Source organism: Ursus arctos, unplaced genomic scaffold (assembly GCF_023065955.2).
Source record: "Ursus arctos isolate Adak ecotype North America unplaced genomic scaffold, UrsArc2.0 scaffold_203, whole genome shotgun sequence".
Lineage (NCBI taxonomy): Eukaryota > Metazoa > Chordata > Mammalia > Carnivora > Ursidae > Ursus > Ursus arctos.
Genome location: NW_026622879.1, coordinates 10,170 through 26,876, shown reverse-complemented (window position 1 = coordinate 26,876; position 16,707 = coordinate 10,170). Strand labels below are relative to the sequence as shown.

The 16,707-nt window shown below is 63.5% G+C and overlaps 1 gene segment (V, D, J or C); it reads left to right on the top strand.

Moving 5' to 3' along the window:
- The first annotated feature begins 4,417 nt into the window (after positions 1-4,417).
- On the top strand, positions 4,418-13,939 carry LOC125282866 (immunoglobulin heavy constant gamma 2-like). The segment is given in 7 exon segments: positions 4,418-4,469; positions 7,594-7,905; positions 8,193-8,234; positions 8,370-8,687; positions 8,796-9,116; positions 10,731-10,861; positions 13,841-13,939. Coding segments are annotated over 7 exon segments (1,260 nt in total).
- Positions 13,940-16,707: the final 2,768 nt, after the last annotated feature.

Sequence of the window (16,707 nt, the reverse complement as noted above, 5' to 3'; positions counted from 1 at the left end):
CGCCAGCCAGCCTGGAGGTCCCCATGAGCTGAGCGAGACACGAAGCAAGAGCTGTCGGGGGCTGGCCACCGCCGTCCTCAAGAAGAGGCCTGAAGAGCCCGGAACGCAGGAGCCAAGGTGCGGGACAGACGGCCAGCTGGCCAGGCAGTGTTGGGCTTGAGGCTGCACCCCTCTCAGAAGAAAGAGGTGGTTTCCCGGCCTGGAGACCCCGTCCCACTCGGGTCTCTGCAAAGTCCACTGGAAACGGGGAGACTATGTGAAGACGCGTGATGAGAGGCAGGATTCCCTCATCTACCAAGAGTGCTCAGGACCCAAGACAAGGAAAGACGTGAGCAGCCCGGGGCGCCCTCTGGGCCCTGTCTGGGGCGCGTGAACTGTAGGTACCACGGCTCAGGGCCCGTGGCCACACGTCCAGCGCACAAATCCCCAGTCCTCTGGACGGGAGATTCCACACGTGGGGACGGCCCTCTGGAGACAGGCTCCATCCCTGACGCTTGTCACACGGACTCAGAGGCGGACTCGGTCCCGGACCAGGGAGGGAAGTGAGCGAGGCTAGCGTGCAGGCTGACGGGGGTCGGACCTTGGCCGCTGGCCTCCCGCCCGGGGCACAACTCCCAGGACCCGGCAGCTCCGAGGCTCATTCCCAGACCTGGAGGGTTTGGTCTAAATAGAACATCAGGGAAGCAGGGGTGCGGGCTGAAAACAGGACGAGGCCACGGCACGGCCCCACCCGGCACTCATGCAGGGACACACGCCGTCTCAGGAAACCCACCCCCACACTGATCAAATAAAGGAGATTTTCAGCTTTAAGGCCATTCTGGAGCACCCAGCCAGGCTCTACTCTAACTGGGACCAGAGTCACAGGGATGTGACCAGACCTCAGAGCAGGGGCTCCATCTCTGCCCCCAGCACACTCTGCATGTCAGCTTTGGCTGTGGACAACCTGCAGGAAACATCCAGATAAGTCCTCACAACGTCGGAGCCATGCAGCCTCGCACAGACGCAACAAGAGATGATCTGGAGCTTTCTGGAATGTCCTTGGTCACGAAGATCTGTACCTCCGATGGGAGAAACCCTGCCCTAAATGCTGCTGCCAGGGCCAGCGCGGGTCCCAGGGCTGTCCTCACTGGGCCTCCAGGAAAATGCTTCTCCTTCTCCCTTACAGTTTTTAAAAGGGGGTGCATGCTAGAACATGCCCTGTATTCTCCCCACGGGGTCTAGGGCCCATGAGAGCACAGCAAGGGGGGAGGAAAGTACCACGGACCTGGAACCTGGATAACGCCCAAAACTACACATAGATAGATAGAGAGATAGCTAGATGGAGAGAGATGGTTAGATGGATGGATGGATGGATGGTTGGATAGAAAGATGATAGATAGATTAGATAGATAGATAGATAGATAGATAGATAGATGATAGATAAATAGATAGATAGATGATAGAAATAATACAATTTTAAGGGAGTTTTGTTCATTTGGAGCTGACAAGACCCACACCCACCAGCAAGGTTCTCCGAACTCAGGCCTGGGTGCCTTCCTCCCATCTCCTGGACTGACGGTCCCCCAAGGGCAGAGCTGAGTGTCTTCCTTCTTCGACTGGTGCCCCAGGTCAGGAGACCTGGCCCGTGGACCCCAGCACAAGGAAAACAAGGGCTCCCTCACACCGGCCCTGAGAGCCAGAGGCCGTTGCACATGGCAGAATGCATCTCCCACAAGCCTGGGAGGCCAGTGTGTCTGTCACCGGTCAGGAGGGCCAGCGGGGTCCTGGCACAAGGGGAACACAGCCTGAGAGCAGGCCGCAGGGTGGACACTGCCAGGGATGCTGCCTTCACGGTCCCTCCCAGCAGGAAGGGGCTCCCTTCTCAGGGTCCCACAGACCCACTTGCTTTCCTTCTGTTATGAACCCAGCACAGTGGGCTCAATGCTGACCCCAAAAGCTATGTCCACTGCCTAATCCCTGCAACCTGTGAATGCGACCTCCTTTGCAAAAGGGTGTTTGCCGATGTGATTGACGTTAAGGACCTTCAGGTGAGATGGTCCAGCCCCTAAATCTGATGGTAGGTGTCCTTACCAGAGGCTGGGGAGGAGAGACACAGACGGAGGAGAAGCCCCATGAAGATGGAGACACGGGAGGGAAGAGTGGGTACAGAAGCCCAGAGGTGACCCTGACCCGTGGAAGGCACTGGGTCACGCCGGGCACAGACCCTGACCCGTGGAAGGCGCTGGGTCATGCCGGGCACAGACCCTGACCCGTGGAAGGGGCTGGGTCACGCCGGGCGCGGACGCTGACCCGTGGACGGTTCCAGTCGATGAGAACAAAGTGCACATCCGATCTCCTTCCTTACTTCCTGGTGATGGCCCAAGTCTACACAAGTCTACACATGGCTCACGCTCCCCTCGGAAAGTGCAGGCAGCACCCGTCCCCACTCCGCCATCACTGTGCCGTCACCCCCGTGACTTCCTTCTCTTACAACTGGAAGGCCGTGTTCCTTCACACAAGTTTCGGTTATAGACAAGGAGCACGGACGAGCGTTTCCACACACCCCAGAGCCTTCCATGTCCCAGACTCCGCCGGGACGACGCGCTCGCGTCACGCTACGTTTGCTACGAACGCTGAGCCGGCCTTAGCAGATCCCGGGGAGCCGAAGCCCACGGTTGCCGCTGGGCTCAGCACCTGTGGTGGCCCCGACGGTGAGCCTGACCAAGGCACCCCGTGCCCCCCCGCCCCGGGCCCCGGCCTGCGGGGCACTGTCCGTGGTGCTGCCCGGTCGAGCTGCCCCATCTCCTTGCCTCCGCAGCAATCCCCCTCCACAGAAGCTCCCTCTGCTCCCCGTCCCCTCCTCGCCCTGCCGCCCAAGCCCGGAAACGCCTCCTCTGCCCTCGTGGTTAGCGTGCTTCCCGGACGTGGTGCATGGGGATGGGGCAGCGTGGAGCCTTCTCCAGCCGGCCCCTGACTCGAGACGCCGCGGCCAGAGTGGGGTCCACACGTGCCCACGGGGGCTGAGGGCCCGGGCGGCTCCTCAGGAACGGGCCTGAGGAGGCTGGCGTGCGGGGGCCTTGGCCGCGGGAGCCCTGCTCCACCTTCGCCACAGAACACTCGCTTCCCAGTGGGGGGAATATCCAGTATCCGAGCCCACGGCCACTGCTTGAAAGAGGAGCTGCTTTCGGGAGCCCATACGGATTCTGCCCCCGTCAATCCCGAAGAGAGAAAACCCCAGCGGCCTGACGCGGAAGGGAAGCCACGGTGGATTTCTCTCCCCGTCAGCACGACGGGGCACAGGCTGCTCTCCCCCGAGGCCCGAAGTCCGGCTCCCACGCGTGCACTGCGCACCCGCCTTCCAAATCGGTGTCCGAGGGAGACTCCGCTGTCCCTACCGCACTCGGCAGGCCCCTCCTCCTGCGCTCCTCCACGCACACTCGGGATCCCTGCCTCCGTGCTACCCGGCACGCTCCGGAGCATTGGCGGGGCAAGGAAGTCCAAAAGCCCGTGCAAGGCCTTCCTTCTCCAGATATGGTCTAACAGCTGCAGGCAGGTGTCCCGGGCAGCCCCCACGTGCCCTCGAGCAAATCGCTCCTTCTTTCTCCTGGAGACTCTAAAAGGCGTGGACAGACCGGCACTGGGCCGCAGGGCAGGCCCAGGGGGAGCCACCGGCCCACGCGCTTCCGGTGGGCGGGGGGCGTTCCAACCACACAGGCTCCCAGATCAGGGGAGACGGGGGGCAAGGGCAGACCCTCCCACGGGCCTCCCAGCTCTGCTTCAGGGGGCACGGCGAGACCCACAGAGGTTGCTGCCGCGTTTCCACTGGCTGAGTGGACCCGGGCCACGGCGGCTTCAGACACGCCGCCCTCCAAACATGCACTTTGAGGTCACGTAATTTCGAGCTGCAGCCATGGACGGAGCCCGAGGAGGACAGAACTCTACCTGGGGGGCCGACCTGCTGTGTGGACAGGACAAGCCCGGGGCTGGTCCGCAGACTATGGGTGGGACCGTGTGCGCCCAGGCTGCGGGTCGGCCGGGGCACGAGGAGGAGCCCACCAGGGTTGGGGCAGCTCAGGGCTCAGCTGAGAGCAGGGTGGACCCGTCTGCAGGGGAGCAGGAAGCAGGCATATCCCTGCAGGAGGCAGAGAGCAAGAGCAGCACATGGTGGGAGGTTCCTCTGCTCTCCCTTGGGCCCCCGGGCACCCGCCACACCCCACACCACACGCCCACCTGGGGAAGCCTTGGCCGTGCCCGGACTCCCCCCAGGCCCTCTGAGACAGAAAACACCCAGAAAAAAAGGGAACTTCAGGAAGCAAACCATGCCTCTTGGTTTCAATCCTGTTCTTAGTCTTCCCGGGGCTGCCTGGACGCTAGGAAGCAGGGCTGTGGGCACAGAGCTCAGCCACATGTGCCTGGGCATCAGCAGGGAGGAGGCAGCATGCAGGGGCGAGCATGCCTGCAGGGGAGCTGCTTCCACAGTTGCGACCATGGTGAGTGGGGTCTGCACGGAGCCCGGACCGCGGGAGTGAGGTGGGACAGCAGAACCAGCTACAGGAGCTGACGGGAGACCAGGCCCTCAGGACCCCATGCAGGGGCTGGAGCAGCTGAAGCAACACAGGGAAGGCAGGCTGCCAGGGGTCCGTGGCACCAACCCAGGGCAGGCACGAGGGAGGCAGGGGAGGGGCTCACCCACGCCAACACTGCTGGACGCACCAACGCTGATGAAGGAACCCAGGACGGGGACCGTCCAACCATGACAGGCACGGTCGACAGAAGCCTGAGGGTTGCCCATACCCACCGGTGCTGGCAGCCCAGGGGCTGGACCAGCCTGACCACTGTAGGACGAATGCCAAGGTGGACAGATGGGTCTGAGGTGAGGACACAGGGAGGGGCTGGCTCAGCACAGGGGATGCAGAGGCCTCCACGTGGGCTAATGGTCCTGTCCAGGCCAAGGGAACCAGCTCAAGCCCCATGACAGGGTCAGAGGAGCTGGCCATGGGACCCTGGGCTGCATCCCATGAATAGGACAAGAGCAGAGCAGAGCAGGAGGGGCTGGCAAGGCTCCCGTGAGCTCAGAGCCCAGACAGCACAGAGGCTGAGCAGGGAGCTCAACAGCTGCAGGAGCCCCAGGTGTGGGCGTCAGAGGCCTGACCTGGGCTAAAGGGTCTGGGACGGGAGGCAGAGGCCAGGGAGGCCTAGGGACACAAGGAAGTCTGGAGCTGAGCTCAGGGACCTGTGTGGGAAAGACCATAGGGCTGGAGGGGCAGGGGGCTGCTGTGGTCCATGAGCTCCAAGGACTAGGGAAGACCAGCTGGAGGTGAGCAAGGGCCTGACAGGGCAACACAAGCAGGAGATGGGCCAGGAGCTCAAGGCAGCCAGCAGAGCTCGTGCAGATGAGCAGGGGCGGATGGGAGAGCAGGAGGGGCAGGGGGCTTCCCCAGGGGCTCAGGGAAACAGGCAGAGCTCCTGCAGATGAGTAGGGGCGGGTGGGAGAGCAGGAGGGGCAGGGGGCTGTCAGGGGTGCACGGGAGCAAGCAGAGTTCTTGCAGGTGAGGAGGGGAGGGTGTGAGAGCAGGAGGGGCAGGGGGCTACCCCAGGACCTCAGGGGAGCAGGCAGAGCTTGTATAGGTGAGCAGGGGCGGATGGGAGAGCAGGAGGGGCAGGGGGCTGCCCCAGGGGCTCAGGGGAGCAGGCAGAGCTTGTGCAGGTGAGCAGGGGCGGGTGGGAGAGAAGGAGCGGTGGGGGGCTGCCCCAGGGGCTCAGGGAAACAGGCAGAGCCTGTGCAGGTGAGCAGGGGCCAGTGGGAGAGCAGGAGGGGCAGGGGGCTGCCCCAGGGGCTCAGGGGAGCAGGCAGAGCTCCTGCAGGTGAGCGGCGGGGGGGGGGGGGGGTTTGGGAGAGCAGGAGGGTTACAGGCCTGCCCCAGGGGCTCAGGGGAGCAGGCAGAGCCTGTGCAGGTGAGCAGGGGCGGGTGGGAGAGCAGGAGGGGTGGGGGGCTGCCCCAGGGGCTCAGGGAAACAGGCAGAGCCTGTGCAGGTGAGCATGGGAGGTGGGAGAGCAGGAGGGGTAGGGGGCTGCCCCAGGGGCTCAGGGCAGCAGGCAGAGCTCTTGCAGGTGAGCAGGGGAGGTGGGAGAGCAGGAAAGGTAGGGGCTGCTCCAGGGGCTCAGGGAAGCAGGCAGAGCTCTTGCAGGTGAGCAGGGGCAGGTGGGAGAGCAGGAGGGGCAGGGGGCTGTCAGGGGTGCACCGGAGCAGGCAGAGTTCTTGCAGGTGAAGAGGGGAGGTGGGAGAGCAGGAGGGGCAGGGGGCTGCCCTGGGGCACAGGGGAGCAGGCAGGGCTTTTGCAGTGACCAGGGAGCTGGGAGGGCAGGGGCGACAGAGCTGCCCCCGGAGGGCTCCGGGTATGAAGGCAGAAGGACTGAGCTCACAGGAGCTTGGACCTGCTGTGAGCTGAGTAGGTGCAGGGGACAGAGACAGCTGAGGGCTCGGGTCCAGGTGAGCGTCCCTGCACATGCGGTACAGGGTGAGCTGGCCGGGCCGGGTGGACACGTTAGGGTGGAGACTAGAGCCTGGGTGGGAAGGTCTCTGGGGCAGAAGGGGCAGGAGTGGCCACCTTTGAGGTGCCGAGGGTGACCACAGGTCTTTGTCCCAGGGCCTGAGTCCTGTGACTGACGCTCTTGGGGCCGAGGAGCAGAGGGTCGACACGCCCAAGCCAGCGGGGAGGCACGGGGCAGTGGGCCCAGTGGAGGAGAGAATCAGGGGCCGGATCGGAGCTAGAGGCAGGGCTGCAAGCCTGGGGTGTGGGTGGGATGGGACGTCAGGCAGGACCCTCGGCCTCAGCAGAGGGGATCTGGGTCAGAGGGCATAGGCCTGGCTGGGGTTGGGGGTCTGAGGTGCCCTGGGGTGCTGGCACCACGCAGGGGAGGACAGCCAGGGCACGGCAAGGCTCCCCTCCACCACGCTGAGGGTCAGACAGGCTCAGGGAAGACATTGGCTGAAGGAGGACTCTGGGGACGGCAAGGAGCTGGACAGGCCCCAGAGCAGGGATGGCCAAGGCCTGGGGCACTGATGGGAAGGGCCCTCAGTGAGCTTAGGAGGCCATGCCAGGAAGACCTGAGTAGGGACCAGCGGGTTCAGGGCAGGAACAGGGGCTGGGGCCTGGCTGCTTTGGCTGCACAGCCGACCCAGAAGATGTGGGGTCTGCAGTCCAGTCGGCAGGCCTTGATGAGGGCCCCGGGCTGAGGGTCACGGGCAGTGGGTGGAGGCACGTTTCCCCTCGTCCAAGGCAGAATCAGGAGGGGACAGCAGGGCAGTGGGCTCAGGGGACCAGCAGGAGCTGGCTGCGAGCAGGGGCCACAGGTCAGGGCTCAGACAGAGGGCTTGGTCAGGCTAGACACCCAGAGGAAGCCTGGGTGGGGACACAAAGCCTGAGGCCCACGGGACTCTGACCCAGGTGGTCACCCAGCGCTGACCGGGCTGATGAGTCCGGCACCTGTGACCCCAGAGAACTAAGCCAGGCAGCTGGTCTGGAGACGTCCAGGAAGCACATGGGCGCTGGGCCCAGGGATACCCCAGGCCTGGGCAGCTGCTGTCCTGCCCTGACCCTGGCAGGGGTGAGACCCTGGTGCTCACACAGCCTCCTCTCTTGCAGCCTCCACCACGGCCCCATCGGTTTTCCCACTGGCCTCCGGCTGCGGGGCCACAACCGGCTCCACAGTGGCCCTGTCCTGCCTGGTGTCCGGCTACTTCCCCGAGCCAGTGACCGTGTCCTGGAACTCCGGCTCCGTGACCACCTTCCCGTCCGTCCTGCAGTCCTCAGGGCTCTATTCTCTCAGCAGCATGGTAACAGTGCCTTCCAGCCAGTGGCCCAGTGACACCTTCACCTGCACCGTGGCCCATCCGGCCAGTAATACCAGGGTGGAAAAGACAGGTGAGAGGGCGGGCATCAGGGAGGGTGTCCACTGGGAGACAGGCCAGGTCAGCTGGCCTGCTGCATCCCAGGGCACAGGGGGAGGTACCGCTGTCTCTCCCACCTGAAGGCCCCCAATTCTGGGAAGTCCTCTGGGTGTTGCTGCCTGGCCCACTGCAAGCACAGGCAGCTTACCCCCACTGCAGTCCTTGGTCTGGGAACCCCCTAAGATCTGGTCCTCACCTACATCCACCCCAACCTGTGCCCACCCCAGGCTCCCAGTAACCCCCAGTCTGCTCTCTCCACAGTGCCCAAAAAATGTCTCTGCAAGGAATGTCCCAAATGTCCAGGTGAGTCAGCAGGGCCTCGCTCTCCACCCCAAGCAGATGGCCCACACACACCACAGCCTGGTGGGGGGAATGGATGTTCAAGAGGAAGCCCACCCACACGCTGACCCCTGCACTCTCTCTCCCTTACCATCCCAGATTTGGAGGGAGGGCCTTCGGTCTTCATCTTCCCCCCGAAACCCAAGGACACCCTCTCCATTACCCGAACCCCTGAGGTCACATGTGTGGTGGTGGACCTAGAAGACTCTGAGGTCCAGATCAGCTGGTTCGTGGGTGACCAGGAGGTGCGCACGGCCAAGACGAATCCACGCGAGGAGCAGTTCAACAGCACCTACCGTGTGGTCAGTGTCCTTCCCATCCAGCACCAGGACTGGCTCAAGGGGAAGGAGTTCACCTGCAAGGTCAACAACAAAGCCCTCCCATCCCCCATCGTGAAGACCATCTCCAAGGCCAGAGGTGGGCAGCAGGGTGGGGGTGCAGGGAGGGTCCGGGGTGGGGGCCTTGCAGACCAAGACCAGCCCTTCATCCTCGGAGTGACCATGTGTGCTGACCTCTGACCCACAGGGCAGGCCCAACAGCCCAATGTGTACATCCTGCCGCCACCCCGGGACGAGATGATCAAGACCACAGTCAGCGTGACCTGCCTGGTCAAAGACTTCTACCCACCTGACATTGATGTCGAGTGGCAGAGCAATGGACAGCAGGTGCCAGAGACCAATATCCGAACAACCCCGCCCCAGCTGGACGCGGATGGGACCTACTTCCTCTACAGCAAGCTCTCGGTGGACAAGAACCGCTGGCAACGCGGAGAGGTCTTCACGTGTGCGGTCATGCATGAAGCCCTACACAACCACCACACACAGAAATCCATCTCCCAGTCTCCGGGTAAATGAGCAACACTCCCGGCACCCCTGCAAGCCCCCCACCCACGGGCTCTCAGGGTCCCACGAGGACGCCGCAGCCCCCACCCCTGTGTACATACCTCCCGGGCAGGCACCCCTGCATGAAATAAAGCACCCAGCACTGCCCTGGGACCCTGCGACACTGTCATGGTTCTTTCCGAGGCAGGCTCAGGACACCCGGGCCTCTGGGCGGCACAGACAGGCCGGCTCCCAGGCTAAGGGGTCACCACTGGTGACAGAGAGCAGGACTCACGGGGGCCTGGACCCCGAGTGGGCAGGTCTGCACAGGCTGCCACAGCGTGTGGCCAGGATTGCCTGAGGCAGGAGAGGGGACTTTCTCAGAGGTGGCAGGCGCTCCGGGCCGTCCCTCAGGCCAGGGGCTACCCAGGGCTGGAGGGTGTGGACAGGGATTGCAGAAGCCCCTCCAGAGCCCCCAGGGAAATGAGCGCACGCTCTTTCCCACCTCTGTACCAGCCCAAGCTGTGGGATGCTGGCCTGTCCTCCTGCCCTGGGCCCCCTGTCCCCTGGGCCTCCTGAGACGTTGTGTGGCAGCTCTGTGCCAATGCAGTAGCCGTGCCTGACCCGTGTGTGGGGACAGGCCCTCCTTTGTCCTCAGCACCCCACAAACAGGTCCCCACCCTCCCTCAAGTGCGGGGGTCCTGCCTGGCCTCATCCTGCCTGGGGCCAGGCCTGTCCACTCGTGGGGACACTCCTCCTCGAACCCCAGAGGTGCAGAGGCAGGGGGCCCTGCGTACCCAGGGGAGGGACCACCCCAGAGGCCCACTTGGACGCTGAGTCCACACCCACTGAAAACAAGCCTGTCCCGCTGAGCAGCGCCACCTGCACGCACACACACACTCACACGTGTGCACATGCGGGTCCATGCACACACATGGGTGCGCACTCACACACATTCACACACGTGTGTTCATGCACACATGCGCGTACACATTCACATGCATGTCCATGCACACGTGTGCACACCATGACGTGCACACTCACATGTGGTTGTACATGTACACACACATGGGTGCACACTCACACACGCACGTCCATGCACACAGGCCTTACACACTGGGCCTCACACGGGACAACCGGCATGGGCCCAGACCAGAGCCGGTCTCGGGAACCCTCACCATGGACACCAGCCTGCTCCCTACCCCCTCCAACACCCATCAGCTGCTCAGCAGCTCATCCACACCCTGACCACACTGACCAGCCCTCCTCTACCCCAGGGCACCTGCACCCCTCCCAACACCCACAAAACCCCCACACCCAGCTTGTCCTGACACTCCCACCTACTCATTCTCAAGGACACTCCCTGACACTGACCAGCCCTTCCCTGGACTCTGCTGACCCTCCCACCCTCTGGACCTGGCCCCCAGGGGAAGAGGCCACGAGGCGGTCAGGGCGCCTTCCCCCAGGGGTCCCCAGCACAGGGCAGAGCAGAGAGGGAGGGGGTCCCCCACTGGCCAGTCCCAAGCTGGAGAGCTGGGGGTGCTGAGGCTGGACCCTGAGGTTGCAGAGGGCTCTGACTGTCCCCCAGGGAATCACCCCCACGGGCAGGCACGGCACTGACCACCCCCTTCCTGTCCAGAGCTGCTCCTGGACGACAGCTGTGCCGAGGACCAGGACGGGGAGCTGGACGGGCTGTGGACCACCATCTCAATCTTCATCACCCTCTTCCTGCTCAGCGTGTGCTACAGTGCCACTGTGACCCTCTTCAAGGTGGGCGTCCCCACACGTCCCCTCACTGCGGCCTTCTGTCCCCACGCTTTCCCAACATGTCCCCACGCTGTCCACACACTGTTCTCGTGCTATCCCCACGCTGTCCCAAAATGTCCCCACGCTATCCCCACGCTGTCCTCGTGCTGTTCTCGTGCTGTCCCCACGCTGTCCCAACATGTCCCCATGCTGTTCCCATGCTGTCCACACGCTGTCCACACACTGTCCCCATGCTGTCCCAACATGTCCCCATGCTGTTCCCATGCTGTCCCCATGCTGGTCCAACATGTCCCCATGCTGTCCCCACGCTGTCCACACTCTGTTCCCATGCTGTCCACACACTGTCCACACGCTGTGCTCACAAAGTCCACATGCTGTCTTCATGTTGTCCCCATGCTGTCCCCACACTGTCCTCATGCTGTCCCCACACTGTCCCCACGCTGCCCCAACATGTCCCCATGTTGTCCTCATGCTGTCGCCATGCTGTCCCTGTGCTGTCCTCATGCTGTCTCCATGCTGTTCCCACGCTGTCCCCACACTATCCCAACATGTCCCCATGCTGTCCCCACACTGACCCCATGCTGACCCCACTGACCTAAAATTATCCCCACACTGTCCCCACACTATCCTCATGCTGTTCCCACACTAACCCCACGCTGTCCCCACACTATACCCTCACTGGCCCAAAACTGTCCCCTCTCTGTCACCACATGGACCCTGCACTGTCTACTCACTGGCCCCTCACTATCCCCATGCTGTCCCATTGCAGTTTAGACTGTCCCCACACTGTCCCCATTCTATGGCCCACTGTCCCAAATTGTCCCCATGCTGTCCCCACAGTCCCCACACACACCCTACACTCTCCCATTGCTGTCCCACACTGTCCCCACACTGTCCCCTCACTGCCCCCTCACTGACTCAAAATTGTCCTCTTGCTGTCCCCTCACTGTCGCCTCACTCTCCCACACCTCTGACCCCTCACTGCTGCCTCACTGTCCCCTTGCTGTCCCATCACTCTCCTCACACTGACCCCTCACTGACCCCTCACTGTCCCCTCGCTGTCCCCTCGCTTACCCCTCACTGTCCCCTTGCTGCTCCTCACTACCCCCTCGCTGCCCCCTCGCTGCCCCCTCATTGTCCCCTCGCTGTCCCCACACTGCCCCCTCACTATACCCACACTGACCCCTCACTGCCCCCTCACTGCCCCTTCACTGTCCCCCTCACTGACCCCTTGCTATCCCCTCCCTGTCCCCTAGCTGCCCCCACACTTCTCCCCATCCCCTTGCTGTCCCTTCACTGCCCCCTCGCTATCCTGACATCCATCACTGTCCCCTCAGTGTCCCCTCACTATCCCCTCAGTGTCTCCTCACTGAACCCTCATGGCCTCTTTGCTGCCCCTTCACTGTCCCCTCACTGACCCAAAAATGTCCCCTCGCTGCCCCCTCACTGACCCAAAACTGTCCCATCTCTGTCCTCTTGCTGTCCCCTCACTCTCTCCACACTGTCCCCTCGCTGTCCCCTCACTGCCCCCTTGCTGCCCCCTCACCGCCCCCTCACTGCCCTTTCACTGCCCCTGATGTCCCCTCACTGACCCAAAAATGTCCTCTCTCGGTCCCCTCACTGCCCCCTCACTGTCCCCTCACTGTTCCCTCACTGTCCCCTCACTGACTACTCACTAACCCCTCGCTGTCCACTCCCTCTCCCCACACTGTCCCCCCACTGTTCCCCTCTCTGCCCTCTCACTGCCCCCTCGTTGCCCCCTGCTGTCCCCCCACTGTCCCATCACTATCCCCCCACTGTCCCCTTGCTGTCCCCCTGCTGTCCCCTCACCATCCTCCCGCTGCCCCTTTGCTGTCCCCCTCGCTGCCCTCGCTGTCCGCCCACTGCCCCATCACTGTCCCCCACTGTCCCCTCGCTGCCCCCATGCTGCCTCCTTGTTGTCCCACAGCTGCCCCATCACTGCCCCATCGCTGTCCCCCCTCTATCCCCCCACAGTCCCACAGCTGCCCCCTCGCTGTCCCCCGTTGTCCCCGCTGCCCTCTCACTGTCCCCCCACTGACCCCTCACTGACTACTCACTGACCCCTTGCTGTCCCCAAACTGTCCCCCCGCTGCCCCCTTGCTACCCCCTTGCTGTCCCCTCACTGCCCCATTGTGTGGCCCCGTTGTCCCCCCACTGTCCCCCTTGCTGCCCCATCGCTGTCTCCACCTCGATGTCCCCTCGCTGTCCCCCTGTTGTCCCCCCGCTGCCCCCTCGCTGTCCCCCCACTGCATCCTGCTGTCCCCTGACTGTCCGCCCACTGCCCGCCCACTGTCCCCACGTTCTCCACCTTATTGCCCAGTGGCAACCCCCCTGCTGTCCCCCCTCTGTCCCCCTGCAGTCCCACAGCTGCCTCCTTGTTCTCCCCCTGCTGTCCGCGTGTTGGCCTCGCTGTCCACATCACTGCCCCCTTGCTGGCCCCACTGCCAACCACTGTCCCCTCGCTGTCCCACAGCAGCCCCTCACTGCCCCCTCACTGTCCCAAAGCTGCACCAATCCCCCCGCTGTCCCCCCTCTGTGCCCCCGCAGTCCCACAGCTACCCCCTTGCTCTCCCCTCAGTGCCCCATCGCTGTGCCCACATTGTCCCCTCACTGTCCCGCCATTGTCCCCCTGCTACCCCCAACTATCCCCCCACTACCCCCTGCTGTCCCCCCATTGTCCTCCCACTGCCCCCTCGCTGTCCACCTCACTATCACCCTGCTGCCCCACTGCTGCCCCTCACTGTCCCCCGCTCCCCAACACTGTCCCCTTGTTGTCCCTTCGCTGCCCCTCACTGCCCCCCGCTGTCCCCCCACTGCCCACCACTGCCCCCTCGCTGTCCCCGTGCCCTTCCCACCAGGCACCCTACACACACTCGCGGTCCCGGGTGTGGGTGGCAGGCTCTGGCGGGAGGCGGTCCGTGGGGTCCAGATCTCGCTCACCCCCTGGCCCGCCCGCTGCAGGTGAAGTGGATCTTCTCCTCGGTGGTGGAGCTGAAGCGCACCATCGTCCCCGACTACAGGAACATGATCGGGCAGGGGGCCTAGGGCCGGCCCTCTGCAGCAGGTGTCCAGGGCTGCCCTCGACCCCACAAAGAAACCGGCTGCATCCGTTCATGCCGCTCGGCCTGCTGCCAGGCCTGCTCCTCTGCCCTCCCACCTCACCACCCTCTGTCACCACCGCCACCCTGGGCCTGCAACTCCACCCTCCGGGCTCGTGGACACCGTGGGCTGCACCCTGGCCCTGACCCCCCCGTTTGGAGGATCAACGTGACAGCAGGCTGTGCCCCCAACATGAGCTGGCAAACACCGGCTGACTCCTCCCAAGCAGCCACCGAGATACGGCTGGGGCCGCACCGAGCCATCAGGGCAGGATGGCCCTCACCGGGTCGGCCCCGGGCTCGGCATCCGCGGTCATCCTGGAGGAGTTGGACGGCCTGCGATCCCAGGGTCTGGCTGGCTGAGACCAGCCTCGTGCAGCCCCGTCCCGGCCAGGCTCCAGAGGGCAGGACACCCCCAGAGCAGGCACGTTGTCTCAGATCCTGAGGAAGCCACGGGCCACCATCACCCCACAGAGAAGCTTCCAACGTGCCACAAATGGTCAGTCAGACCTTCTCCACCAGTGGAGAACATGCGGAAAAGGCCCTGGGCCTGCGGCCACTGCAGGAGCCCCCAGGGACAGGTGGCACCATCCGGGGAAGGAGTGACGGCAGCCAGATGGGCCTCCTGCAGAGGCACCTGCTGACCTGGTCGCCAGGCAGGCGGGACGCAGCCTCAGTGCACAGAGGTGGACGGGTGCTGGGAGGCCAGGACAGCAGGCCCAGCCCGCACCGTCCTGTGGCCCGGCCCCGAGGCACGCTGGGCAGGAACGCCTGCTTGCTCCGGGGAAATGGGGGCAGAGAGAAGATGACCAGAGAGTGCCGCGGCCATGGGGCCCAAGCCAGGCGGACCCGCAGGACGATCTCCGCCCGGGCTTAGAGCGAGTGCCAGGTCGGAGCCCCTGCATGGGAGAGACGGTTGTGCAGGGCAGGAGAAGCGGAGCCCCCATGCCCCCTGGGAGAGAATGCACACCCACCACTCAAAGGAAACCCACTGCTGTACCTTGGGTAGTTGTTTTCTTCTCCTGAAATTTCTGGAGCGCGATAATGTCCTTTACTGCTGCTTCTCCCTTTCTTTAATGACAATAAAACACCCTAAAAATTCCAGCACTCGCTGGGGAAAGTCTTCCTCTGTCGATGCTCCTGGTGGGATGCCCAGCCTGGCCGCGCCGTGCATTGGCTCCCTCCCGCCGTGGGGGGCCAGCACCCCACAGCTCTGGGCTCCCAGTGGGTGAGGAAGGCAGCCGGGAACAGTGCAGGGCCAGGGGCCGCCTGGGCCGTGGGCAGAAGCAAGAGACACGTGGTAGGTGTGCGTTAGTCAGCACGGGCTGCCGGGCAGAAGAGCCACAGTCTGGCGGCTTCAACCTCATGCGTGTCTGTTTCCACAATCCTGGGAGCTAGCAGGGAGAGAGGCAGGCCTCGCAGGGCGGGCGCCTCCTGGGGTCTCTACCCCTGTCCTCACGTGGCCGGTCCTCCGTGTGTGTCTGTGTCCTCGTCGTCTGCTCTTACAAGAGCAGGAGGCCGCACTGGGGACCAGCCACACTGGGCTGGTTAATGACCTCCTTTTACCTTATCACCTCTCCAAAGACCCCATCTCCAAATACTGTCCCATTCTGAGGTCCTGGGGTCAGCGCTTCAAGACTCGAATTTGGGGGCACAATTTAGGACAGCTGTGGGACGGGAGAACATTCCAGCCCTCAGGGACCCTGGGGGCTCGAGGCTGCCGTTCTTAGGGTCACTCCACACCCTCCATCCCCTTCGCCCTACACATCTACCTAGAAGCCAATCTGCCGATGGACCACGCGGCCTGCCCAGCCCCCTCTTCCTCTCGGTCCCAGGGCTACCCCCACTCCCATCCCCTGGACCACACATCAGCCTCCATCCCACCCCCCCACATGCGAATGCCAGGATCTCCCACAACAGGTGGACCCCATGCTCTCCTGGCTGAGCAACAGGCACTGGCACAACTGTGCCCTCGCCCTCGGGGCGAGAATGCCCACTCTTTGAGAACTACCACCCACCAGGTCCTGAGGCTCCCACCTGAGACCCTCCAATGCTGTCCTACCATGAGGATCCAAGAGGAGACATAAGACGGGTAGGAGATAGAGACCCAGAGTATCAGAACCAGGGGGAGGGAGATGGGAGGTAAGAGATAGAGACACGGAGTGGGGCAGGGCAAGGTGGCAGAGGAGTGGAGGACTCCATTTCAACCGGTCCCCTGAATTTAGCTGGATATCTAGCAAACCATCATGAACACCCACAAAGACAGCCTGAGATGTAGGAATATATATCTGGATCTCTACACACAGAAAAACACCCCCTGTCCCAAGATAGGAAGGGAGGAGTCATGAATCCATGGGCCGATATCAGAAGATAAGCAGAAGGGGGACGGATCCGCCACAATCTGACCCCGGACAGTGATATAACACTGGAGTGCAAAAGCATCCCACACCGGGGGCCGGGCGGTAACTCCCAGAGCGGCAGGGCCAGGAATGGCTTTCTAACAGTGCTCAAACATGATCCAGGACCTGTGGGGCGTGCTCCGGAACCAGGACCGCTCGCAGTTTTAGAAGCACAAAGGGCAGAGACAGTGCTGCTGGTGGGGCGACGGCTGAGGAGGTTGCTGTGGGCACGCACTGCCCGCGGGAGGCTGCAGTTCTCAGCAGCGGTTACGAAAACGGGGACCGTGTGCTCTGGAGGGTTCAGAGCAGAGCACACCATAATTTCTCTCTT